At 52.1% G+C, this 27,926-nt stretch overlaps 1 protein-coding gene across 3 annotated transcripts in view; it reads right to left on the bottom strand.

The window, feature by feature from the left end:
• Positions 1-4,687: 4,687 nt before the first annotated feature.
• The window catches only part of KALRN (kalirin RhoGEF kinase), a 737,253-nt gene continuing 714,014 nt past the window's right edge, over positions 4,688-27,926 (bottom strand). For all 3 annotated transcript variants that reach the window (XM_062209080.1, XM_062209024.1, XM_062209033.1), the window contains 9 exons: positions 23,677-23,704; positions 23,090-23,261; positions 21,489-21,610; positions 20,915-21,046; positions 19,545-19,709; positions 16,458-16,536; positions 12,181-12,381; positions 5,718-5,856; positions 4,688-5,233 (listed from right to left, as the gene is read on the bottom strand). In XM_062209080.1, coding sequence (XP_062065064.1) covers positions 4,688-5,233; positions 5,718-5,856; positions 12,181-12,381; positions 16,458-16,536; positions 19,545-19,709; positions 20,915-21,046; positions 21,489-21,610; positions 23,090-23,261; positions 23,677-23,704 — 1,584 coding nt within the window. The remainder of the gene's footprint in view (positions 5,234-5,717; positions 5,857-12,180; positions 12,382-16,457; positions 16,537-19,544; positions 19,710-20,914; positions 21,047-21,488; positions 21,611-23,089; positions 23,262-23,676; positions 23,705-27,926) is intronic.

The raw sequence follows: 27,926 nt of genomic DNA, 5'->3' as shown, positions 1-27,926 counted from the left end.
CATATTGAAAATGAGGAAGAGATGTCTTCCGTAGAAAACACGGCCCTGTGATAGTTCTGTGTTCTATTTCTGCATAGGTTTTTCCAGGTGAATAATATTTCCTATGACAATCACCTGCTGTTGACAAACCCCAGCCCTGTCTAACCCTCTAGAACTCAGGGAACACCCGAGAGCCTCACTGTTCCTAGGAAGTAAGTGCTGACGTGGTTGCTTCCCTTCCTGACGGTGCATGTGTGAGCTCTGTCTTCCCAGAGCCAACTGTTCATTTCCGGATGATCCCTAGATTTTAAATGGTGAAGAAAAATCCTGATGCAGTTTTACAAACAAATCCACCGACAGCTCACATTCTGTGTTTGCCCAATTGAGACTCCACAGAGATGCTACCCAGAAAATAATCAAGTGTACATTTCTCAGAATCCATCCAGTATGATCCATCGGCCACCGGGAATAAGAACATGGTGAGTCTGTACTTTTGCCTTACTACAGAGACCCCTTACCTACAAAATATTTCCTCCTTTGTTAAGCGCATGGGACAAAATTCTAATGAATGCACAGAAATAATCACCGTTTGGTTTATGTCATAGTCACTCCCTCATCCCCTCTGCTCTTCCATCGGCAAGGAAACAGTCATGACTAGCTCATGGGCACTGAATCGTCGTGGCTAGGGAACAAATACCACTACTCCCGAAAGGCCTGACCATGTAAAAAAGCATGCAAGGCTTTCCCTCCAAAAACAGGCCGATCCATCTGCACACCTATGCATTTCATCTGCCTCTTACCAAGACCCCTGTGAGACTAAAGAAAGGAACTGTGGGCTGGGGAGATACCTTCTCCTCACGTCTGCCCTCACAGGGAGGCGAGGGGCTCTCTGCGTTCTCTGTCCATCTTCCCAAAGCGTGAAGCTTGAGGAGAGAAGGTGGCGTTGCTTTGGAGGGCGGCTCACTCTTCGCGTCTGCGCAAGAAGTCCCGGAGAGGGCACTGAAGGGACCCCGGACGCGCCAGCACTCTGCCGACCCGTGTCTGTAGAGAAGCTCGTGAACTGTCGAAATTACAGGCTACGACCAAGTGACAACTAGACAAAGAGCACCTCGGACTTCCAGTTAAAAGTAATTTACAGAATGTAAGCTCATGAGTTTGTAAACGGTACCTAAAGACACGAATATTGAAAACCTGGAATGTTCAAAGTGACTATCATAAATTCTCAGCACTGGCAGTGTATAGCACTTTTAAAAAAAATCAAAATATTCTATAGACATCCCAACTATGATATTTGCTTAACATTCCTATGAGATTTCTGTCCCCCTCTTTCCCTCCCCAGCTCCCATTTTACCAATGGGGACAGTTGGGGCCGAAAAACACAAAGACTTTCTGTAAGAAAGGCTGAATCAGGAATTGCTGAGGTTGAAATTCAAGAATTCCTAGTCCCACCCTGATAACTCAGATGTTTTCGTCTAAAAGAGCTTTGTAAATAAAGAAAAAATGCGGCGCTATCAGTACATCTAACTGCAATCACCTTTTCATCTCCCATCCTCCCCTCTGAAAGGCACTACTGTTTTTAAAGGCTTTGTGGACCACAAAGCGCTGAAGCCAGCTCTCCCCTCTGCCTCCTCTACTCCCCCTCAGGCTGCTAAGGCTAAGAGAGAACTGAAGGACGCCTCCAATGTGACAGGTTTTTTCCTAAAATTTTCCCACATTCAGCTGTAAGTGGATATAAATCTATTTAACTTGGAACAAAAGTAAAAAATGCAGGGAATCATTGTACTTAACAAGCTAGGCGCGGTCCCTGATCTTTGCCTTCTTTCTGTATCCCACTCTTATAAAAGAACCCAATCGCCTTCCACCCCCGCCCCCACCCCTGCCCAAAAACAACCACTCAACTGGCAATGAGTGTAAGCCAAGCAAGAAATGTGTGAATTGAACCAACATTCGTTTGTCCCATTTCAGCCAGAAGTTCACATCCGCTAAGAACTACCGTAATTATTATAGAAGTGGACTATTTTCTCTTGGCTCCCCTCTTCTCTTCTACCAAGTAACAAATCTCTCCATCCAAACAAGGATAAGGCAGCGGCCCCTGATCCTCCTTGGCTTGCCACAGTTGCCCACAAGCAACCTAAGGTAACTTCGCAGCCCCATCCTCTGGGACTCCTTGTTATTTCCAACATGCTTGGAGAATTCTTGAACCAAGACTGCTATATTTTCCCTGTTGGGAGAGCTTTGCGCACAGGGAGCCTTCCTTTTAGTTTTTTCAACTGTCAAACTGTACAAAATATACCACTTTCTCTTTGGGCTTCTATTTAACGTTCCTTCTATTCTAACGATTGTACTTTGGCTCCGCTTAACAGAATCACCCTCCTTTGTAGCTCTGTGGTCCTTGTCTCCTGTCTTCATCAATGTGTGCTTGGGGGATTCCATGCACCCCCACATCTGGATCATCTCGACTCTGACAGAAAAGCTTTGGCTCTGTCTGACATTCAATGATGCCCCCCTGCCGTGGTCTGTGCACCACTGTAGGTGACCAGAAATTCAACTTGCCGTAACAATTCAAAATTCTTCAGCAGGAGGCTGTTTGTGCAAGGCATCCCCAGCGGTGGAGAGAGCGGAATCCGCCCGCCATTCTTCCTGGAGATTTGAAGCACTGAGGATCTACGGTCTATCCGTGTGGACAGGCATTCCTCTGCCAGGCCGTATGCCGTCATGGCGACGTGCTTACTGAAAAGGTTTTTACAAGTATGTTTTAAATGCTAACATATTGTACCAGATAGTGTTTGTATATATGATGGCTCTGGAGGGTTAGTCAAGAAAGAGTTGAGTGCCTGAGACTCCATGACCCAGAGCCATTGGGAAACCCAGAAACAAATACAGTCAGAGTCGGTTTCCACATATTTGGTTAATCCCCCAAATACTAAGTGCTATCTAGTCTTATTGCTTGAACTCTCTACGAATTTATTAATCTCTAATCTTGGACAGGATAAGGTGGAGAGTGGGTGAGGAAACTGACTTGGAAACCACTGGAAAAGACTGGTGCATATTTTTTAATTCTGTATATCTACTGAGGGAATACATGTTGTGATGTACTAAAGTTCAGGCTGGGTTGCCACCCTCGCTTTCTGCATGTAGACAGGTTTGTAGTTCTGCTCATCTTTCTGGGACTCTCTGCTTGCCCTTCCGTGCTGCATGGGTTTCACATTCTCAATCCCATTAAGGAGAGAAGGAATGCCATTCAACTTGATGTGAACAAACATTGGAGTACATTTTCAAATATTATTTGCATAATAGCAATTTTCAAATCACATTCTAGGAAACAAAGGGTACATCAGTCCAAACACACACACACACACACAAACAAAAGCTCCTCCCCCAAAACAAACCAACAGAAAAGGAGTGAAATTCCCAGGTTTCTTTCTTTGTTCCCCTACGAGAGGGACAGGGACGACGGGCAGTTAAGAGTGATCTTGTCTGGAGAATATGCACCGGAAAGCAGCAGTGGCCTCACAGCACAACAGCCCAGAGACACAGCGGTGGCTGAGTGGTGACGGTATTACAGTCTCGGGAAACTCGAGGCCCTGGTGCAGAGATGTATCAGGTTTTGCTCCATGGCTTCAAAAAAGGACTTGAGACCAGGCCTTTTAAAGGCCTCTATGGCTGCCTCCTTTTGGTGAGCACCCCTTGGCTTCCCTAAGGGGAAGCAAGCCAGCTTTCTGAAGATGGCGCTCTACGGCTGTAGAAGAAATCAGAAAGCATCGGGGTGTTGTTCACTGCAACTACAGGAAAGGTTTCCGTTTGCCCTTTTGTAGGAACCTGTTGTATTCATTTACCTATTTCGAACCAGGTGAAGACACAAAAATGGCCCCACAACTCCTGCTCCTACTTTGGACTTACTTCCTGGCAGGCTTTCCTGCCAGATGGACTCTGAGCTGCCAGTGAAATTGGGGGTAGCATTTCATACACAGAACCGGGTTTCATCAGACAGCCTGTGACCGAGAGAAAGAAACCTCTCATTCACAGGCTGCAAAAGGGTAACATTGCTTTCTCTTGATGCACAGGTTCTGCTAAAAGATTTCTATACAAGGTTTATAAAATGGTCTAAAAAACTCGTCATCTAATTGTGCTTCGTCAAAACAATGCTTCGGGAAATAAATGACTGTCTTAACTGGAGCACTCAAGGTTACTTGGGATTGATTTCATATATAACTCTATATTATAAAACTCTGAAACCTGAATGGGATATATTATACTGCATGTGTGCATGTATCCTGTTAAGAAACTATATCTAAGCCAGAAGACTTGACGTACACGACACCTCTGTGAAATACACTCTTTGCTTAGAATTCCAGCAAAGGCAGAAGCCTTTTATATTCACTATAAGCATGAGGCTGGCCTGCTTAACCACTCATTTTGGAATGTGCAATTAACATTTCATCACAGCTAATATGCGTGTCAGCCATGCCCTTCCTTCGAATACTCTGCCTCCTCATTTCTCCGGAATGACTGTGTGGACAGCCCCTGGATGTAGGGTGACCTCTGCCACTGCTCGGACCCTGAATGCCCACTGGCGAGGTCTAAGAGGTACGTCTCGCAATCCAGAGAACCGCGTGGAGTGGGCGAATGAACAGAAGTATTTACAGCCACGTTCAGTCTCGCTTTGGCTCACACTCACTGTATGTGAAACCTCGGGGCTGGCGGACAGCTACGTGCCCTGGCTCGCCCGGCTGATGATGTAGCTCTTGACGTCGGGGACGGGCCGCACGTCATGCTGGTGCTTGCGACGTTCTATGAAGCATGCCAGGCGGGAGGTGTCCAGGGGGATCTTGGAGTAGCTGCCGTTGTGGGGCTGCAGCCACGGGTGCTGCAGGCAGGTGGCGGCCGTGGGCCGCCTCCGGAAGTCTTCCTGCAAGATCACTTTGATGAAGTCCCGGGCGGCGCTGCTCACGCCGCAGAAGTACTCCTGGGGGAAGCTGAAGTCCACCCTGCACACGTTGATGCAGGTCTCCTCTTTGCTCTCGTCCAAGAAGGGGGAGACCCCGCTCAGCATGACGTACGTCAGAACCCCGATGCTCCAGATGTCCGTGCCCAGGGAGACGGGGATGCCCTGGATCACTTCTGGGGCAGCAAACTCAGGGTTCCCCAGCAGGTGGTGGATGTGGAAGTGACCCGAGATCTGGACAGCGTCCTCCAGGTCAATGAGCTTGACTCGAGGCACTGGAATCCGTAGGTCAATGAGCAGGTTTTCCGGCTGCAGACGGAGAAGAGAAGGCTGCTTCAGAACTCTGTTCACTGCCACTGGGTCTCCTGCTCTTTGGTGAGCTTACAACAAACGGGAAATGCCCTATGTGGGGTGCAGCGGAGGCTGCCAACTGTGCTGTGAACCCGCTAAACTCTGAGTGTGGTGGTCTTTCAAAGAAGCCGACACTGAAAGTAGGGTGGCCTTAACTACTCTTTGCTTCTGCATGGAATCAAGAAGAGACTAAAGTCCTATCAATCGGGTGTTCCACAGCACAGAGACTTCTTTTTGAGCGGCATGAAAGACACTTACTGGCTCTTTCTATGCTCTTAGACTAGGTAGTTGAAGCTGCGACCCTAGCCCCAACGGCACCGAGACCGGCGCGTTCTCATTCGCCCATGAACAAGTCGCTTGCATTGTGCCCACCTCATTTCTGCTTAATAGCCATCAGTTTTCTAACCTGAGACTTGAAGGCTGGTAACTGGCTCCCGGTTACCTTTATGTCCAGGTGGGCCACCCTGCAGTTGTGAAGGTACTGCAGGGCCTCCATGATGTCCCGGATGTAGAAGGCGACTTTTTCCTCCATCAGCTCGTCGTGGTTCATAAGGTAGTCTAAGAGCCGGCCGTCATCCATCCTGGGGGTCAGGGGGACAGGGCAAAGGAAATGCATTTGTGAAGGGACATGAAAGTTACATGTGGTCAAAGCTGCAAGATCGCTCACTCGCTCTCTTTTTTATTTTTATTTCTTTGAAAGGCAGAGTTAGAGAGAGAGAGAAAGAGCAAGAAATCTTCCATCCACTGTTTCACTCCCCAAATGGCTGCACTGGCTAGGGCTAGGAGTTTCTTCCAGGTCTCCCCCATGGGTGCAGAGACCCAGGCACTTGGACCATCCTCCTCTGCTTTCCCAGGTGCATTAGCAGGGAGCTGGATCAGAAGTGGAGCGGCTGGGACTTGAACCAGTGCCCATATGGGATGCTGGTGTTGCAGATAGCTGCTTTACCCACTACACTACAGCACGGCCCCTCTCACTCCTGGTTACAAATAAAGATCAGTGTCGCAACACATGCATACTTCAGTTAGAGTCCAAAGTTAGTGTAATGTTCAGAACTAAAAGAGAGAAGTGAATACTGGTGTGCATCAGGGACAAAACCCGTAGTGCACACTCCGTTAAAGCAAGCTTCTCTTTGATCGACGTGGAGACTGTTCAAAGGGAAAAAGCTCTGCTCCCCCTGCCAGGGTCCTAACAGGACTGACCCCCAGGCTCACACAGCTGTTCAAATCCTGCAGTCAGTGGCTGAGCGATCAAGGGCGTCGGCCCCTGAGAGGTGGGCGTGTCCGTGAGAGCGCCAGGCCGCTGGGGGCGTGCCCTCAGAAGGTTGTTCAGAAGGCTGGCTATTTAAGCCGGGCTTCTCTCTGCTCCCCATCTCACCACGGGGCCGCTCCTCCCTGCTCCTGAAGACTAAGGAAGGGGGCACTCGGCCCCAAATAAACCTTTTCCTGCCCAAGAAGCTCCTCCCGGGTGACACGTCTGCTTTAAGAGGTAAGACCGCGGACTTCAGACAGCTTTCACCAAGACGGACATCGTCATTCTGAGTAACTGGAACCTGGTGACTGCAAGCAGGCCCACATTTGTTTTGCCAAGTGCTTTTCTTGGCCAATTTTTCTTTGGGGAAAATAGAAGGTAGACAAAGTTTGTTCTTGGCATTCATTAAAACTTTTTTTTTTATTACTTATTTACTTGAGAGGCAGAGAGACAGGGAAATCTCCCATCTGCTGGTTCACTCCCCAAGTGCCAGCCAACAGCCAGGGAGAGGCTGGGCCTGGACAGGGCAAAACCAGGAGCCGGAAGTTCAGTCCCCGTCTCCCACATGGGTGGCAGGGAGCCAGCTCCTTGAGCCATTGCCTTGAGCCATTGCCCGTTGCCTCCCAGGGTGTGCATCAGCAGGGGGCTGGAATCAGGAGAACAATGGGCACTGAAACAGGGGATGTGGGTGCCCCTGTTGCACTGGAGGCCCGCTCCGTCCTTGGCAATCTTGAAGCTGTTTTGAATCTTCAGCCATATTTTTTTTTTTGACAGGCAGAGTGGACAGTAGAGAGAGACAGAGAGAAAGGTCTTCCTTTTGCCGTTGGTTTACCCTCCAATGGCCGCCGCGGTAGGCGCGCTGCAGCCGGCGCACCGCGCTGTTCCGACGGCAGGAGCCAGGTGCTTATCCTGGTCTCCCATGCGGGTGCAGGGCCCAAGCACTTGGGCCATCCTCCACTGCACTCCCTGGCCACAGCAGAGAGCTGGCCTGGAAGAGGGGCAACCGGGACAGGATCGGTGCCCCGACCGGGACTAGAACCCAGTGTGCCGGCGCCGCAAGGCGGAGGATTAGCCTAGTGAGCCGTGCTGCCGGCCAAATCTTCAGCCATTTTTAACCTTAAAGACCGCTCCGCTACTGAGAACATGATATGTCGAGCCAACGAGGTCTGGATTTTTGTTTTTTTTTTAAAGACTTATTTATTTGAAAGGCAGAGTTACATAGAGAGAGAAGGAGAGGTAGAGGTAGAGAGAGAGAGAGAGAGAGAGGTCTTCCATCCGCCGGTTCACTCCGCAATTGGGGGCAACAGCCGAAGTTGTGCCGATCCAAAGCCAGAAGCCAGGAGCCAGGAGCTTCTTCCCTGTCTCTCATGCAGGTACAGGGGCCCAAGGACTTGGGCCATCCTTTGCTGCTTTTTCAGGCCACAGCAGAGAGCCCGATTGGAAGTGGAGCAGCCGGGTCTTGAACCAGCGCCCAGATGGGATGCCAGCAATGCAGGTGATGGCTTTACCCACTAGGTCACAGGGCCCGCCCCCGCCTTTTTTTTTAAAGGGCCTGGATCTGAATTCTCATTCTGCCACCTACTGGCTGGGGCAAGTTATTTAAACTTTTGTGTTTTTCTTCCCAGAAGTATGCCTCCTTTAAAGTGGGAATGATAATAACAATTGCAAAATGCCAACAGCCACTTTCTGAGGATAGTGCAGGGGTCTGGTGAGACAGGGAGCCCTGCAGCACAATGGCAGCACAGCACGTGCTCAGTGAAGGGAGGCTGCTCGCAGGCTCACAGAGTCCTCACAGCATCTGAAGACTGCCTGAACAGCGAAGGGAAGATCCGTCTCTCTCCAACCCTCTCCCTCCCCCTCTGCGAGTCTGCCTTTCAAATAAAAATTAATAAATCTTAAAAAAAAAAAGTGGGGGTGTCGGCGCTGTGGCTCAGCAGGTTAAAGCCCTGGCCTGAAGTGCTGGCATCCCATATGGGCGCCGGTTCGAGACCCGGCTGCTCCTCTTCTGATCCAGCTCTCTGCTGTGGCCTGGGAAAGCAGTGGAGGATGGACCAAGTCCCGGGGCCCCTGCACCCACGTGGGAGACCCAGAAGAAGCTCCTGGATTCGGATCGGGGCAGCTCCGGCCGTTGTGGCCATCTGGGGAGTGAACTAGCAGATGGAAGACCTCTCTCTCTCTGGCTCTACCTCTCTCTGTAACTCTGTCTTTTAAATAAATAAAATAAATCTTTTTTAAAAAAGTGGGAAGAATAGAGTAAAGCAGGATTGGGTTTGTTAAATGCAACTCCTGAACTTTTTGTTGTGGGAGACAATTACAGTAACACAGTTCCTGGAACAGGAAGTCTCAGCCATCAAGTTCAACCATTGAACTCTGGGTATGCAGAAGCCCATGTCCCAACACAGGATCAGCAGCAGTTCTGATGGCACCAAAGGGGCAACCCATGGTCGCAGCACAGCCAAGATGCAGCCCAAGGTGTAGCTCATACATGGCCTCCTCACAGTCTCCCCTGGCCCTCAGCTCCAACCACGCTCTCAGGCAGCCCTCTGCAAATCAGGCCTTTCTTCCCGGTACTCAGCGTGCTGTGCTGAGGTCCCCGTTCATCTGTTGGTTCCCCCCAGCCCAGTCCCATCAGCCTGCCCCATGGCTGGCACACAGAGGGCACTCAGTCAACCAGCCAGTTTAACCCAACATTCATCTAATTTAATCCCTGCAACCACCTTGCGAAGTGGGAGGAAGCAGGTGCCCACACGTGAGGGCCCAGAGGCCCAGGAAGCCTAGTGGTCTGCTCCAAATCACAGGCTGGACCTGAGCCCAGATTCTTCACTCCAAGAGCATCTTTGGGGCCGACCTTGTGGTGTGATGGGTTAAGCCGCCGCCTGTGATACTGGCATCCCATATGAGCACGGGTTGCTCTACTTCCAATACAGCTCCCTGCTATGGCCCGGGAAAAGCAGCGGAGGATGGCCCAAGTGCTTGGACCCCTGTCATCCATGTGGGAGACCCAGAAGAAGCTCTTGGCTTTTTTTTTTTTAAAGAACATCTGCATTGCACTGTGGCAGCCCAAAAACCAACAGATGCTCTTAGAATGGTGGCCAGCAAAGGTTCTGGAGTCACTGAACTGTCCTGGTAGGCAAGTGACAGTGCCTTTCAGTAGGAATCAAGCATAAGACATTGTTACTTGTAAATGAAGACCAGCAGAATATGCCCACTGAATTAGAAAGCTCCCAGCAAACATGTTAGGCTGTAAAAGACAGGCTGCCACCCCGGCTCACTTGGCTAATCCTCTGCTTGCGGCGCTGGCACACCGGGTTCTAGTCCCGGTTGGGCGCGGGATTCTATCCCGGTTGCCCCTTTTCCAGTCCAGCTCTCTGCTGTGGCCCAGGAGTGCAGTGGAGGATGGCCCAAGTGCTTGGGCCCTGCACCCGCATGGGAGACCAGGAGGAAGCACCTGGCTCCTGGCTTCGGCCAGGAGTGCGCCGGCCGTAGTGACCATTTAGGGGGTGAACCAATGGAAGGAAGACCTTTCTCTCTCTCTCTCTCTCTCTCTCTCTCTCTCTCTCTCTCTCTCTCACTGTCTAACTCTGCCTGTCAAAAAAAAAAAAAAAAAAAAAAAAAAAAAAAGACTGAAAGTCCATTTGTTTAAGTCCACAGCCAGGGCTGATGTTGTGGCTCAGAGGATGTGGGCATCCTGGCTATTCCACTTCCAATCCAGCTCTCTGCCACCTGCATGGGAGACCCAGGAGGAGTTCCAGGCTCCTGGATTCACTGTGGCCCAGCCCTGACTGATGCAGCCATTTGGGGAGTGAGCCAGCAGATGGAAGATCTCTCTCCCTCTCCCTCTGTCACTCTGCCTTTCAAAGAAATAAATGAACATTTAAAAAAGGTATTTATTCATTTGGCTCTTGGCTTTGGATTGGCCCAGCTCCAGCCATTATGGCTGTTTGGGGAGTAAACCAGTGATGGGAGATACCACTGTACCTCTCTGTCTCTCTCTGTAACTCTGCCTTTCAAATACATAAATAAATCTTAAAAAAAAAAAAAGTCCACAGCAACAAACTACCAACCATGCAAGGTTAAGTTTTATAAAAGGATTACAAAGGCCACCAGTTCTGGTTTTGTCTCCTTTTGTTTTGTTTCAACTGATTTTTAAAAAATATTTGTATATTTTTAAAGACAGAGTTATGGGGGAGGGAGGGAGGGTGAGGGAGAGGGGGAGGGGGAGAGGAGGAAGGAGGGGGGAGGGAGGGAGAGGGAGAGAGACAATGAGATCTTCCATCTGCTGCTTCACTCCCCAAATGGCCACAATGGCCAGGGTTGGGCCAGGCCAAAGCCAGGAGCCTGAAACTCCATCTGGATCTTGCATGTGGGTACAGGGGCCCAAGCACTTTGGCCATCCTCCACTGCTTTCCCAGGCACATTAGCAAGGAGCTGGACCAGAAGTGGAGCAGCTGGGACTGAACTGGCACCCACATGAGATGCCATCATGACAAACAGCGGCTTAGCCCACTAAGTCATGGTGCCAGTCCCCTCCTTTTTTGTCTTTAATTTCTGACAAGCTACTTCTTCAAGGACCTTCTCACACACACCTGGATGTGCCAGCCCACGAGAGCAAGAGACTAAAACAACAGTCAAAAGTGCGAATGCACACGTTCCTCCCCTAAGTCTGGGTCTCTGTCCAGGCCTGTTGTCTGTTCAGGCTGATCGCTCCAGTAGCACCAATCCGATAACAATTCTGCACTCTTTCTATTACTGCTAAAAAGATTCCATCTCGGCAGCCTCTGTGAGATTTCCCCAAACCACAGAGCAGGCTTTCTGCTGTTAGTCTGGGGTAGCAGCGGGGGAGTGTGACGTTGTTGTTCTATTTGATTTATTCTAGGGTTCAAGTACATGGTTGCCTGTGTCCCTAGAAAATCTACAGGGAGGGGCCAGTGCTGTGGCACAGTAGGTTAATCCTCCACCTGCAGCACCGGCATCCCATATGGGCGCCGGTTCTAGTCCCGGCTGCTCCTCCGCCAGTCCAGCTCTCTGCTGCGGCCCGGGAGTGCAGTGGAGGATGGCCCAAGTGCTTGGGCCCTGCACCCACATGGGAGACCAGGAAAAAGCTCCTGGCTCCTGGCTTCGGACTGGTGCAGCTCTGGCCCTTTCTGCCACCTGGGCAGTGAACTAACAGATGGAAGACCTTTCTCTCTGTCTCTCCCTCTCACTGTCTGTAACTCTGTCTTTCAAATAAATAAATAAAATCTTTTTTAAAAAAAGAGAAAATCTGCAGGGACCGGGATGTTCACTGTAGCAGAGTTTCTTGGGTGGAGACTGGGGCTGCTGGGGCAGCGGATTGATACACAAGCCCCTACCTCTTATTTCAGCTCTCCCCCCGTCCATCAGCCTGCTCTCAGTATGCTCTCCCCGGGCCCCTGCTCAGCCCAGGAGTCCGCAATAGAAAGACAATGAGAACTGGAGTGAGAGAGTCAGGTTTCAGCTTCTCTGCCTCCTGGTTTTAAAGATCTCCCCCATCCTTGGTTTGCTAATCTGTGAAATGGGGTTACCATATAAGATGCGGGGCATGTTACAGGCCATGGTTTGTAAACAATAATGAGCTAAAATGCCACGGTTTTTCTTCACTGAAGGGGGCCGTTTGGGAGAGGACAGCGGTACTCACAGTTCCAGGATGAGGATGTAGGAGGTGGGGGACTCGTAGGTGTCGTGGAGAGTGATGTACTGGGGGTGCTGCAGGTGCTGTAGCAGGGCCGCCTCGTGGGCCGCCTGCTCTTTCTTCTTCAGCTTCTTGCTCACGAACTTCACAGCAACATCTTTGCGCGTGGCTTTGTGGATGCACTTCTTCACGATGGAGAAACGGCCTCTGGAACACAGGGAGAGAGCGCCTCACAGCTCGGCAGGCAGCCAGCGTGGGCCTGGCGGTACCCAGGGGCTGTGCGGCTGTGGGCCAGCTGCTCGCACAGGAACCTTTTGTTGGGGATCTCGCTTTTCTACATTTTTAATCATGGGGTCAACGTTACTATTCAGAAAACTTCTTTTTCCTGCCTAAACGTTTTAGCAGTTTTGATATGCAAAAGCTAAATGATATCATTTTTAAGCCAACATATTTCTCTGTCATTTAAAACATCAACCACAAGTTTGATTTCTTTGTTTTATGCAGAACACAAGCCTGTAAGACGTAACAACAACATTAAAGGAGGAGGAATTCTACTCGATTTTAAAAACATTTTTAAAGAGATCTTTTTTCATTGTACTTTAGGTTTATCACCTGTTTATTAGGGAAAATTCCTACTGTGCACAGCAGTAAAGGAAATATCCCCTAGGCACCCCATGTCACCAATCAGCGACATCTGATCAATCTTATCTCAACCATTCCTCTTCTACTCCAAGTTCTACCCGCCCACTCCCCCACCCCCCAGGAGTATTTTAACTGCACTGTGTCATTCCACCCATAAATACTTACCTCCATTGACCAGGGCATTTAGCATGACACAAACACCTGCCTTTACCTCCCCACCACCTAACAGACAGAATGCTCCGGTGCGGCTGCAGCCCTGGGCGGACAGGAAGAGAGGCAGATGGAAGGGGCACTGCTCAGCACAGAAGCAGAGATGGAAGGCCAAGGAGGTGACAAGGTGGTGCTGCCCGAGCCATGTCCAGGAGGTGCCACAGCCTCAAGCGGACGTGAGCAGTGTGAGGGACAGCCCCTTCCTCAACAGACAGCGACACGCCAGGCCCCTGGCCGCCCCTAGAATCAGCCCAGTGACTCCCTGATCCGGCTCTGTGCTCACTGAGCAGGCTCGGAACACTCCTGCTTTTCCATTACATACTCACCTGAAAGAAAGGGAGCGCCCGGCAGTAAGACCAACACTGGCCAAATATTAACGGAGCGCCTGTTGTCTACTGGACTTCGTATTTGGCACAGTGAACAAGCAGTTGTTCAAACTGGCAGTTCTGTACACACTTCATTCTGGTTTTCTAGCAGTGCTACCTTGTGAGTTTGATGACTGCTCGGCACCCGCACATAAACGTCTGAACGTGGAGCGCAGGTTCTGCAGACTCTAGCGGTCACGTCAAGGTGCGGCTGGCTTACTTTCTTTTTAAACTTTTCGTGTTTATGGAAGTTACATATCTCCGTGATTTAAAAAGTCAATCATCTTTATAGGTTATTTATTTATTTAAAACATTGACATATTAGTCCCTTGCCTTTAAAAAAATATTTATTTGAAAGGCAGAGCAATATGAGAAGAGAGAGAGGGAGAAGGAAAGAGAGAAGGAAAGGGAGAGGGGGAGGGAATCTTCCATCTGCTGGTTCACTCCCCAGATGCCTGTAACAGCTAGATCTGGGCCAGGCCAAAGCCAGGAGCCTGGAACTCAGTCTGGGTCACACATGGCCGGCAGGGACTCAAGCACTTGAACCTTTATCTGCTGCCTCCCAGGACGCATTCATAGGAAGCTGGATTATCAGTGGGGGAGCTGGGACAGGAACCAGGCACTCAGATGTGGGTGTCCCAAGTGGCGGCTTAAGCCACTGTACCACATCACCCACCCCTATAGGTTTGTTGTAAGAAACAATAGTAATTCTACCCTCCCACCTGTGCCCTTTCACCTCCCATAGGAGCAGTTAATTTAGTTTAATATATTTTAGCTTATTGCTTGTGTATTTACTTTTATGATTCTAAATAGTACTGGGGGTCTTCAAAAAGATCATGAAGAAATGCATATTAGGAAAAAATTGGTGCATGGATTTCAAAATTTTATTGTACCAAAATGGGGCGAGTATTGTGGCAAGGTGGATGAAGTCCCTGCTTGGGAAGCCCGCGTCTCACATTGCAGCGTCTCCTTCCAGTCTTCACTGCTCCATGCTTCTGATCCAGCTTCCTGCTAATGCACCTGGGAGGCAGCGGAAGATGCTTCAAGTGCTTGGGTTTCTACCACACCCACGGGAGACCCGGATTGCGCTCCCGGTTCCCGGCTTTGGAATGTCCTACCCCTGGCTGTTGCAGGCATTTGGGGAGTGAACCAGTGAATGGAAGTGCTCTCTCTCTCTCTCTCTCTCTCTCGCTCTCTTTACTTCTCTCTCTTACACTCTGCCTTTCAAATAGGTAAAACTATTTTTTAACCTACTTGGTTCGGTGCAGACTGAAGGTCTGTCTCCCCTTCTGTGGGAGGTCGCTCCGTGCAGCGTCCCCAGCGTTTGCCGTGCTACTTAGGCCTGCCCTCACCCTCAAGGGGAAGCTGAGCAGGGGTTAAATCACAGCTGAGGTCTCCGAGCCTTGCTAGGGTGCCTGCGCCCTCACGACTCGGAAGCAGCCCAGGATTTGTATTTTTTGATAGACCGAACCAGGGGACCCCTTCTTTTGCTTCCTCCTCATGCAGTTTCCCCTACGTTCTTTGGTTCCCGCAGGTCCCTTTTGTGGTTGTCTGGCCAGAAAGATGGGGTCCCCAGAGCCTCTGCTCCCTGCAGCGCCCGGCAGTTCCACAGGGCTGCCCTGAGGTGAGGCAGGGAGAAGCAGCGAGGATCCTCTGCCCGCCCAGCTCGCAGGCTGCCCCTCCCTTTGGGTGAGACCTACGGGGTTTTCTTGGAGTTTCGGCTCGCCGTGTACGCTGCGCAGTTCTCTGGATGGCCTGCCCTTGAGTCCACACTGACTTGAGGGGAAACAGGAGGAAGGGAGGAAGGGAGGGAGAGAAGGGGAAAAGGGAAGAAGCAAAACAGAAAAGCCCTGGCCACTGCCCTGTCGCTCCCTCTCCAGTCTCCCTATTACACGCTTCTCGGAATGCTCAGGTTACTGCCTCTGCACTTTGTCCAGGGATCCCAGCTGTAGTCACTGGGAGGTATACAATACCTAGGGAATTGTCATTGCCACCACCACCACCACCACACCACCACCACCATCATCACTCCAGGATTTCTCTGACCTCCTTTTTCTCTTTCTGGCTGCACAAAGAAGACAGGACAGTAGATAAAGTTTGTTTCTGATGAGACATACTTTAGGAAAGGCAATGAAACGGTGACCCCCACCCAAAAATCAGGGCTCAGGAACACTGCGGCTCCCTCTGCAGCCTCCGTCACACCGCCCCTCGGGAGTTGTCAGCGCGGGATGAGAGGCCAGGCCCCCCGAGCACCTGGAGCCCACTGCCAGCATGCAGATGAATGCCTTCTCTTCCATCCGCTGTTTTGCAGCTTAGGTAACAGGTTTTTTTCTGCTAAGAGTCTTTTTATCCTCTTTATTTTTGAGGGCATAGTAAGTGTCCCCTGATCAAAATATTGAGAGGCCAGAGGAGGGGTGGGGGAGGGGAGGAGGAGAGGCAGAGGGAGACTGGCAGGTGTGTGTTGGGGGAAGGGGAGGCACGTGGGGTGGAGATACCGTGACACAATGTCCCTGTCACACGGACGCACAGAGATCTGTACCCAGGAGTTAGTGTCTTCTCAAGAACACACGGAACGTTTTAGGACAATTGGCCGTACACCACTCGCAAGGCGACTCCCAGCAGCAAACAAGGAATCAATATCATACAAAGTTTCCTACCCATATGCAGTTCAGTTAGAGATCAATGACAAATGGAATTTTTAAAAATCTCATACATATGAAAACAGGTTTGCATTGTAATTGTGTCAAAGAAAAAAGTCAGAGTTTAAGACACAGTACATCGCACTAAAAAATACTGAAAATACCACACATCAAAACGCGGGAAGTGTAGCTGAAACTGTGCTTTGAAGAACAATTTGAATCTTAAGTTCTTATATTAGAAAAGATGAAAGGCCAAGAGTCGAGTAGGGAAGAAGGAAAAGGATGGTAGAAAATAGACACACACATGCTAGAGTTCTCTCTCCCACAGAGAGGTTGCATTTATGAAAGACAGACAGAAACAACAAGACGAGCCATTCTGTCGCCATGCGGCCGGGCACTCACGCGGGAGGAGAAAGCTGCGCCTTACCTGCCGATTTCATTCAGCTCGGTATACGCGGCATCAAAATTTTCCTTCCAAGAAATGGTAGCACCGTCAGCAGCCGCATCTTGGGGAGAGAGAATCCACTTGTGACATCGAGGACGTCACACACGGATTCGGACAGGGCTGGCAGGAGAGCGGACATAACCCCCGGCAGTTCCCACGAGCAAATAGAGCAAATATGCAACCTCGGTGGGAAAATGCCACCAGGCTCTGGACGGTCACTTTAAAAAGATCACCCAAGAGGAAACCGACACGACAGCCAGACTCCCTCTGTCATCTGCTTACCCGGGGCAGAAGCCTGAACTGTGGCTTGGGATGTTTTAAAAATAGTAACTTGATAGGGAAAATGAAAAGGCTGGGAGAGAAGCTCCTGAGGCCTGGAAAAGCCAGGGAGGATCAGGGCTGTCGGCAGACAGGGGGAGATTACTGCACACGGCGGGAAAGCGGGCAAGGAGGGTTGTTCTGAAACCCGGCCTTCCTCCCCACCGTGCTGAGTTAACCCGGCCCGCAGCACGGCCTGAGCCCATCTGGGCAGCTTCACCTCGCATGGTTGTTAGCCCTGGCAGTGCCTCACATCACACACACACACACCCCAGCCTCACATCACACACACACCCCAGCCTCACATCACACACACACACACACACCCCAGCCTCACATCACACACACACACACACCCCAGCCTCACATCACACACACACCCCAGCCTCACATCACACACACACACATCCCAGCCTCACATCACACACACACACACCCCAGCCTCACATCACACACACACCCCAGCCTCACATCACACACACACACACCCCAGCCTCACATCACACACACACCCCAGCCTCACATCACACACACACACACACCAGCCTCACATCACACACACACACCCCAGCCTCACATCACACACACACACACCCCAGCCTCACATCACACACACACACACACCCCAGCCTCACATCACACACACACACACACACCCCAGCCTCACATCACACACACACACATCCCAGCCTCACATCACACACACACACACACCCCAGCCTCACATCACACACACACACATCCCAGCCTCACATCACACACACACACACCCCAGCCTCACATCACACACACACACCCTAGCCTCACATCACACACACACACACCCCAGCCTCACATCACACACACACCCCAGCCTCACATCACACACACACACCCCAGCCTCACATCACACACACACACACACACCCCAGCCTCACATCACACACACACACATCCCAGCCTCACATCACACACACATACACACACACACCGGCCTCACCTCTCACACACACACACACACACACCCCAGCCTCACATCACACACACACACATCCCAGCCTCACATCACACACACACACACACCCCAGCCTCACATCACACACACACCCCAGCCTCACATCACACACACACACCCCAGCCTCACATCACACACACACACACCCCAGCCTCACATCACACACACACCCCAGCCTCACATCACACACACACACCCCAGCCTCACATCACACACACACCCCAGCCTCACATCACACACACACACACACACACCAGCACACACTTGTGCTGTCAGCTGGGGACTCAGACTGGAAGTGGCCATCCCAGGCCGGTCTGGGTTTGTGGCCGGGATTCTGTGAGCCCCCAGCCGGTCACGTCAGGCTTCCTCGGGGCAGGGCTGCCCATGGCTTTTCTATGGTGAATTCTGAGCGGGCAGCGACCCAGGGCCAAGGTTTCCCAGTGAATCACAGGCCCCTGGGAACACAAAGTCACTGGGAAAAGCTAACCGGGCTGGGGGGGGGGGGAGGAGCCGGGGGCTGGGGCTCATTTCCTGGTTCAGCTGGGTGGGTGTAGCCTGAGCCAGGGGCTCTGCTTGGACCCAAAGGCCTGTGCACAGGCCGCGCCCCTACACTCAGGCCAGGCCCTTGCACAGCCTGGAAGTGTCAGTATTGGGAGAGTTCTGTGGCGTAATGGGTAAAACCACTGTCTGCAGCGCCAGCATCTCATATGGGTGCCTGTTCGAGTCCCGGCTGCTCCGCTTCCGATCCAGCTCCTGCTAATGTGCCTGGGAAAGCAGCAGCCCCGCACCCAAACTTGGAGGAAGCTCTGGGCTCCTGGCTTCGGATTGACTCAGCTCCACTACCGGGGCCATTTGGGGAGTGAACCAAATGAGAAAAGGAATTCAGGGAGAAGAGCCAGGGAAGCTATCAAACGTGCACTGTGGAGTGAAATCCTTCAACCTGGTGGCTCTCCTTTCTCCCTTTAGCTGGGGAGAGGAGCTGTCCCTGTTCTGTGAGGTGCGTTTGTGCCTGGAAGGGGAACCAGGGGGAAGTGACGCGGTGTAACTAGGTAGCTAGTTTAGGTCTGTGGAGCTGGAGGTCGCTTTCTATCCTCCCGCTTATCAATCATAACGCCCCCTTTCCCAGATGCACCTGCTTCATTGAGGGGGAGGGGGACAGTGGAGGAGCCATAAAATTCCCAAGAGGCTTCCCGCCCATAGAGGCACCACCCCCTACCTCAAAGGACAGGCTGACAACTGGGGGCAGCTCTCTCTCTTTCTTGCCCACAGCTGGAGGTGCTGCATGGGTGCCCTTTCTCTCTCTCCTCCCCCCGCCCTCCTCCCTGCAGGCAGTCCCCTGGCCCACTGCCCGCTCGTGCCGGGCATTTCTCCCGGTGGGCAGCCCATGCCCACGCGTGTATGTGTGCTCACTTCCTCACCTTCGGAATCCATTTTGCTATCGCTTTGTGCACCTTGTATGTGTCTGCCCTTCGAATGCTTTCCCTGTGCGAGGCAGGAGCCTGCAGTGGGATTCACAGAAGAGGGGCAGACAGCACCCGTGTGTGCGTGACTCCTGCTGGTCTCTCTGTGCCTGGAGTCCCACCTGGGCTCCCAGGGAGGTCACAGGCCCAGGGTTAGACCCGAGAGGCAGTCGCAGTCCAAGAGGCTGGAGCCACACGCTGGAGGGAAACACCGTTCGGTGGCCTCCCAAGTGCTGCCCGCAGTAGCCCCCCACGCCTGCCAGCAGCCGGGGCCCTGCGCCGCCGCCTGGGACTCACCGTATTCTGGAAGCCGCACGAACTCCGAGGGCTCGCTGGGGAGGCTGATTCCCCAGGGGTTACTGGCGCTGACTCGGAACTGGTAAGGACAGCCAGGACTAAGGTCTTCGATGACGAGGTATGTGTCCAGCGTCGAAGCGACCGACTGCTGCCAGACCTGGGACCCTGGTGTGCAGTGGCAGAGGAGAGGCAGAAAAGACAGAGCCAAGTGGCACAGTTTCAAAGGCCTTCAGCCCACAAAGCAAGGAACAGCGAGCCACACATCCCATTCAAGGGCCGGCTGCCACCGCAGGGTGGGCTCTGGAAGGTAGCCGGTGGGACCAAAGTGGCCGGCTGGGGTTCAAGTTCCCAAGCCGGCTGCACCAGTCGGGGGCTGCGATGGCACTGGCCTTGGATGCTGTCTACTTTGAGACACGGTGGGAGAGTGAAAAGCCTTGCTCCTCTAGAATGTATAGGGGATGTGATACATGCTTATAAGGCCAGAGGAAAATATTATACATTAACAACAGATTAAGAGAAAGTGTGCGCTGGAAATGGAAACAGAGGAAAACGGACAGTCACTGAGTCCTGTGCACGTGTCAAGTGTGCGCTCACTTAAATCCACAGCAATCTGATGGGTGGAAAGCAGTCCTCCCATGTCCAGCTGAACACAGTGAGCCTCAGAAATAAGTGCTAAGAGTGGAATTCACAGGGTGAGTGAGTTCAGATAGTTGGAGTAAAATAGACGATGCTGCTCTCAAGTTGACTGTGCACTGCCTACTGCGGTGCAGAGATGTCTTGGTAACAATTCAGCTGTCTGGCAGCTCCCGGCTCTGCCTGATACCTGGATGCAGGCACAGGTGTTCTGACTGCTGAAGGAGCAAGCGATGGGGCAGATTCAGGAAGGTGCACGGCTGCACTACTTACAGCCGTGCACCTAGGCATGTTACGTGCTCACTGCGTTCCCTCTAGGGGTGGCAGGGCTTGGGACTCGGGTCCTCCTACCCTCGTACTACTCTGGAAGACAGCTCTCAATTAGAAACCGGAGAGCTGGGCTCTGGTGCTAGCTGTGCCTCTCACTGACCACGACCTTGCGTGCCTTGACTTTCGTTTGGCCTCAGTCTCCTCCTCTGTGAAATGGGTCTGATCCTTCCTATGGGGCTCTTTGAGACCCGCCCTGGGTCATCAGCGCACCAGAGAGGGTAACACGGTCCTAGCGAAAGCAGCCGCTCCATGTCTGGGACGAGACGGTGGCGGCTGTCGGACACTGAGGCATCTGGGGGACCCACGAAGGAAGAGCCCCCCGCAGACGAGGAGGCTGCAGGTACAGAGCCCTGAAAGACCTCCTTAAGAGAGAGACAGAGAGAGCAGAGCAGGAGGAGAGAGCGCACCTTCCTCTCTGTACTCCACGGTGTAACCGGAAATAGTGCAGTTTCCCGTGCTGGATGGAGGCAGCCAGCGGAGGATCACCGAGGTGCAGCTCCTCTCCTGGGCAATGGGCCGGTTGGGGGCTGCGGGGACACCTGCGGAGACAGGACCAGGGCTACTTCTGCACATCTGGGCCTCCGACACCAAGCTAGGGCCACCACCCAGGCAACGAGCCTGAAGCCCCATCGGTCTTCCCGGGAACCTCCTCAGCCAGGCCCCCCTGGCAACACAGCATGGTCAGGGAGCGGTGGCGGGGGATCATGGTAGGCATGCCGACACTAAGATGTTCACGGCATCTTTATCTCCATGACATCCTGCTGGTGGTCATGGGTCGGGGAGGGAGGGTGGAGGGTTACTGTTCAGTGGTACAGCCAAAGTGTCAGTTTGGGAAAATAAGAGAATTCTGTGGCTGGATGGCGGTGATGGCAGCACAAACAGGTGAATGGACTTAAGGCCGCTGGTGTGCGTGCTTCAAAGTGATTGTGACAGTAAATTTTATACTGGATGTGGATGGTCCAGCTAATAAAGCAACCGTACCTTGCACCTTAACTGTGGCCGACGTGGACGCGGTCCCGTGGTCGTTGGTGGCTATGCAGGTATAAATCCCGCTGTCCTGGGGCATGAGGTTGCAGATCTTCAGGGTGATCTCCCCAGAGTCACTAGGGACACGGAAAGCAGGCCTTACAGCTTCCAGGCCCAAGACAGCGACTGACGACAAGCTCTAGGGCGCGCACAGGGCATGCTAGGCTCAGAGCTGTCAGGCCCGAGGTCTAGCTCCCGTCCCTTATCTACCTACACACCTTGGGAAGCCACCTGGCCTCTCAATACCCCAGATGCCTATGTGGGGAAAACATGTCTGCCCGTGCCCGGCCCTCAAGTTTACATGTACGTGAGAGAGAAAATAAGGAATACAATGAGGTCAGAATTAGAACGCGGTTTGAAATCCATGAAGATCTGTATAAGTACTGGTTGGCAATAGTATTAGTATGAGGACCAGCAACTTTGTCCCCAAATAGCCTCAGCTTCACAGATCAATAATCAAAAACAGGGAGAGTAAAGAGCAAAAATGTTCAAGTGTTTAAAATTCTACGTATGGGACCTCCAGAATAGCTAAGGAAATTCAGAAAGGTACAGCCCTCCGCCTAAACGCCAACTTCCCCACTCATCGCAGTGAGGGGAAGAACTGCTCTGAAAGGGTTAATGCAGAAGCCGTGTTTGGCTGTGACGTGTTCTGGGGTCTCCATGATCCTCATCAAGCTCTGTCTCCCACACTAAGCTCCGTGGCCCATTGATTCTATAACCCGGCCGGGAACGCCGCAGAAGGATGGACTTTCCCGTTTCACGTGCACACCAATTAAGGGATGGAAGCTCCTTGATTCTGGGGTTTCTCAGCCAGGCGTGTGCGCGGTGACAGCCTGCTGCTGCTGTCCCACCGTAGTACGCGTTAACGGAATGACTGGGAGGGGGCCACCAAGTCCTGTTCAACAGCCTCTTTGCATGGAAGCACGCAGGCAAGCTTGGTTTTGGAATGAGCCGTTTCTCCCCCCTCTACTGAAATTGCTCTTAGGTAAGGAATTAAACCTGTCACCACTTCACAGCAGCCTGAGGGGCACGAAGCTACCAGGATGTTCAGATGTGAGGACCACATTCCTACACAGAGCTGGACCTCCACTGCTCCTCCTGACTTGGAGATCCCCCGGCAGCTTGGGGAAGGTCACATGATGGGGTGAATGCCAGGCAGGGCTGCCTGCAAAGGCTCTTCACACGTGTGATTCACGCTTGACCTTTGTATGTTTAATGGGGGTCCAGACACAGACTTTGCAAGCTGCCGTGTTGGTCTGCATGGAGCAGAGCGGTGTGCGCCTGTGTGCTGGCGCCGCCCTGCTGGCATGCTGCAGGGGGAGGGGCTGAGGCTGCGTGTAGAGGTGACGTCACTGAGGACTCTGTCATGGTGGGGGGGGGATGAGCCACCCTGGGCTTTGGACTCAATCTCTCTCCTAATCTAGGTCAAGAGTTGGCTCTAGAACAGGCTCCCAGGTAGATTCTAGAACAGGCTCCCAGGAGAGATTGGTCAGCTACCCAGACGTGGCCTCTTGGCTACAGAGCGGGAGGCGCAGACGTCGGGGCCACCGGCTTACCAGGAGGAGATGGTGTATGTGGCTGAGCTGCTGTCCGTGTCGAGGATGTTCTGGTCGGGCCCCTTCCAGGTGACGGTGGGCTTCGGCCGCCCGCAGACTTTGCACTGCAGTAGCACTGTGTCCCCAAGCAAGCAGGTCACGTCCACTAAGGGCACAAGGAATTCTGGGGCCACTGCAATCAAATCAACACACAAGCACATCACTCAGGACAACACGGCCGTGTTTCCACGCGACACTCTCATTCCCCACCCGTGGTGTGTGCCCATTCAATGTCCTTCCACCTGACACGGCTGAGTCGTCTGCACCGCTTCACAAAGTATTTTAAAATAATAAATGTTCATGGGAAATACAGAGAAGCAAAAAGAAAAACCTCCCTGACGTAACAACCCAGGCAGCATCAGAGAACGTTCTGGTGCATCCTTGGGGCTGTCTAAAAGCACACCTCTTACCACCCTGAGTCGCACCATCCTCACTGCAGGCGGTAGGCTTTTGCACCTCATAGCTAATCACACACCTCTCCTCGCCCACAAGCACAGAACTGCACCGCCATTCTTTCAAGGCTCTTACTCAGATCTACCGTAACTCACCTTCTTGGATGAAATTTGGATTTAAGATCTGAAAGACACAAAGAAACAGAAAGTTGCTTGAATCCTAAGCTACCAAGAGAGAGCCAGAGACTTGTTCCCTGCTGAGAGCGTGCTGAGGTGGGCGGGGCCGCTGAGGTGGGCGGGGCCTGGCGTGCAGGCTCTCCCTGGGTCCCGCCGCAGGCTCCTCCACCAAGGAGCACCTGCACCGGTGGCTCACAGCGCCAGGTGGGGCTGGTGCTCCTCGGCTCAGCGGCTGGCCTTCCTGCCCGTCCTCGCCTCAGCTGCCCCTCTTCCCTTCACATGCACGAACCACTCCCCCACCCGCCCCCCCGCACTCAGCAACGCGTGGCACTCATTCTTCCCAGGGTCGGAATCTTCAGAATCAGAGGACCAAAGGCCTGTCAAAGTGGAAGGCTCACTGCAATGCACCAAGCCGGGGGTCTCCGTCCAGTTGTCCTCCCTCTCCCCCTCCCCCTCCTCCCAGGCAGAGAGAACTTGTCTTCCAGCAGCTACACACAGGGCTTCTCTGGCTGAAGGGGAACAGGAGAAGGCCTGTGTGTCCACCCTGCCTACAGCACGGTTCTGTCGCCCAGGCCTCCACAGGGCACCTTGAAAACCACTCGGCCAACCGTTCCGACCTTCCTGCTGAAGAGGTCACAGAGCAGAGACCGAGGTCGATGAACTGACTCGTCCTGGTCGCACCGCTGATCCAGGGAGAAGCCTGGATCTTTCACACCAGGGACAGCACTCCTGGCAACCAGCTGTTCTTGAGAGTGGTCCTTTGATCCACTCCCTACCCCATTTCCTCTAATCCTGCAAGTTCAAGTCCAGGTCATAAATCCTGACATGGTGATAAAAGCTTGGGCTTTGGAGTCAGAGAGACTGGGGTCGCCTGCATTGTTTAGGGTCATCATAGCTCAGTTACTCAGCACGGATTAGCACCCATCTCCTCCACCATGGGATGGAATAAACAAAACCCACTGCTGTGTGCCCGCAAATAATAAAAGAAATCATGTCAAGTGTGTAGCGTGAGGCTTGACACGTGCTCAACCTGTATTTAACCCTGATGTAATGGTAATCTTCTGCTCAGGAGCCCATTATTAAAGATGCTTATCTCTGATAGTTTGCCTGGGAACATTCTTCTTTCCTTCATAAGAAAACTCGTGTGCCCTGCAAAGCAGCCTGGTCAGCGCCATCACGCCTGTCTTCCCATGTTCCCCCACATCTCATGTGAACGCGCACGGCTTCTGTGAGTCCTCTCCTTGCCAGGGCTCAGGCGAGCCTTTGCAATGAAAGTGTTGTCTCCTGCTTTGGGCTCCCCTTCATAAGCTCACGTATTCCACCCCCAGGTCCTTCCTGGAGCAGGCTGCCACGCCAAGTCCTAGGGGTGACCGTCCCGACTGGCCACTGCCGTGCCCTCTGCTAGCCTCAAAAGGCCACCGACACTGCTGCCCAGCCTTCCTTTAAATCAGTGGCTTTAAACCCCTGATCCGAGCAGCTCTGAAAGCACAAGAGATCGATGTCGGGCCTCGTGCTAGGAGATTCTGCTTCCCCTGGCGGGAAGTGGGGCCCCAGGCGTCGGGACTTTGAGAGCTCGGCAGGTGAATCTCCACGCAGCCCACTTTAAAGCGTGCCGCCGGAAGCTGCGCTCTGTCCGAGGGAACTGATCCTGGATAAACCGGCTTCTGGCCCCTGAGGCTCTCCTGGGGTGGTGGTGGGGGATGAGATTACCTGGCCGTGTTTGGTGAAAGCTGCTGCTTCCCCCACACCCAAGAGATCCCTCTGTGTGAGGAGATCCCAGGGCACAGCAGAGCGAGGGATGCAAAGGGCTGCTCCAGTTGAGCAGCTACCAGTCAACGCGGTCAGGGGCACCATGTCACCTGCAGGGGGCGCTAAAGAGGCCGTGCCTTTATCTGGCTTAGGCGGCTTGGGAGAACCAGAGCAGGCCAATTCCTAAAGAAAAGGAGTCTGAGAATAATTTTGGGGTGGGCGTTGTGGCACAGTCGCCACCTGGGACACCCGCATCCGGTTTTGGAGCGCCTGCAATCGAGCCCCATCTCTTCTGACCCAGCTTCCTGCCCGTGTGTCTGGCAGATGACGGCCTGAGTACCTGAGCTCCTCTCACCCACAAGGGAGATCTGGATGGAGCTCCTGGCTCCTGGCTCTGCCTTGGCTGTTTTGGGTGTTTGGGGAGTGAACCAGCAGATGGAAGATCTCTCTTTGCTTCTCCCTGTCACTCTGCCTTTCAAACAAATAAGTGAATCATTTTTTAAAAAAAGAGAATATGTTTTAAATGGTCATAGTGGCTACCCCAGGGTAGTGGGGTTAAGAACAGCTTTCCCAGAAGTGGCCATCAAAGAAGGAGGTACTTTTCTCTGAAGGGAGGAGAGAACTTCCATTTTGCTTATGGCCCTGTCTAAATACCAATGGGGTTTGTGGATTCAAAAGGCTTCCATAGCCTTGGCAGCTCAAGTCAAGAGCATCACATGGTCACTGACGTAAAAAATAAGAGTTAATTGTTAAGTAAACAACAGGAGTCACCGTGCACTTACTCCCCATGTGGGACCTCTGTCCTTAATGAGTTGTACTATGAGAAATAACTGTAAAACTTGTTCTCTATCTGTACTTTATACCTGGTGTGTGTGTGTGTGTGTATGTGTACAAACTGTTGAAATCTTTACTTAGTATAGAGTTGGTCTTCTGTATATGAAGTTAATTAAAAACAAATCTTAATGAAGACTGGGATGGGAGAGGGAGGAGGAGATGTGATGGGAGTGGGGGTGGGAGGGCGGGTATGGGGGAAGAACCTCTATATTCCTAAAAGCTGTACCTATGGAATTTGTATTCATTAAATAAAAGCCCTCTAATTTTTTTTTAAAAAATAGCTCTTGCCCAAATTCAAAAAACTTCAACTAAGTTCATCTTCTGCTCTATGACTGTGCATGGTTTTGTGGATAGAGGAATACTGATAGCCTTAGGGCTATCAGGAATACTGCCCTTAGGGTTTACAAAAAGTTATCTGAGGTTTGGGTGACTTTTTCCTGTTTTCTCTTACCTGGGCTTTCCAAATAGCCTGCAATAGGCATGTTTCACTTTTACAGTAATTTGCATTTTAAAGAAAAAATGTTGAGTGAGCTCTATTGGATGGCAAATTCTTTAAGGACAGAAACCTCAGGGCCCTACACCAGGGTCACGGGTGTGACGGGCATTTAATACATGTTGGTGAAGTGTATTTGACCTTTGACTTCATCCCAGTTCTCCCAAGAATTTAGGACTGGTTCACAAACAGAATCTCAAAATAGGACTGAAAGATCTATACAATCATCCTATGTGACTATACGTACGCAGGGTACGTGACTAGAGTCTGTCTGGGACACAGACGGGCTGCATGCGTTCTGGGAAATGATCGAAGATCATAGCATCCGCAGCCTCTGAGAGAGGGCCTGCCAGCCCGCTGTGCAGCACGGCAGACTCTGGGAGCTGACAGCATGTAGCCAGCACCCCTCCCTGCCCCCCTTAAATGAAGAATTATTTTATTTATTTGAAAGGCAGAGTTACAGAGAGACAGGGAAAGGGAGATCTTCTATCTTTTCATTCACTGCCCAAATGGCTTCAAAGGCCAGGACTTGGGCCCAATCTAGGAACCAGGAGCTTCTTCCAGGTCTGCCACAAGGGTGCAGGGGCCCAAGCACTTGGACCATCTTCCACTGCTTTCCCAGGCCATAGCAGAGAGCTGGATCGGAAGTGGAGCAGCTGGGACTCGAACTGGCGCCCATATGAATGTCAGCATTGCAGGTGCCTCTAATCCATTCTGCCACAGTGCCGGCTCCCAGGCCACTCTCTTGCCTAGGACAATATTCTTAAGCAACATGGGACTCAGTTGCTCTGGGAGTTGGGGATACTAGTGCCCACGTGGAATGGCTGTTTGATGCAAGGATTCAATTTCCTTGATGACTGTTTCTTGAGCTGACACTTGGGTGGTCGCAGCTGGGCAGGGAGCGAGGCAGACACATTTACACCCTCACTGGGCCAATGGTCTGCTGACGAAGACAGAATTCGACGCTGCTTGCATTTGATTCAGTGCCTGATGTTCACAAGCTGCCTGCACCCTCCTCTACCCTGCCTCTGCCCATACTCATACAGAAGGGCTCTGAGGGGCTGGCAGGTGCCCCAGCAGTTAAGATGCCCATATCCCACACTGGGGTACTTGGGTTCAGTTCCCACTGTGGCTCTTGACTCTGCTTCCTGCC

Source organism: Lepus europaeus, chromosome 2 (genome assembly GCF_033115175.1).
Source record: "Lepus europaeus isolate LE1 chromosome 2, mLepTim1.pri, whole genome shotgun sequence".
Lineage (NCBI taxonomy): Eukaryota > Metazoa > Chordata > Mammalia > Lagomorpha > Leporidae > Lepus > Lepus europaeus.
This window is presented reverse-complemented; position numbering and strand designations above follow the sequence as displayed.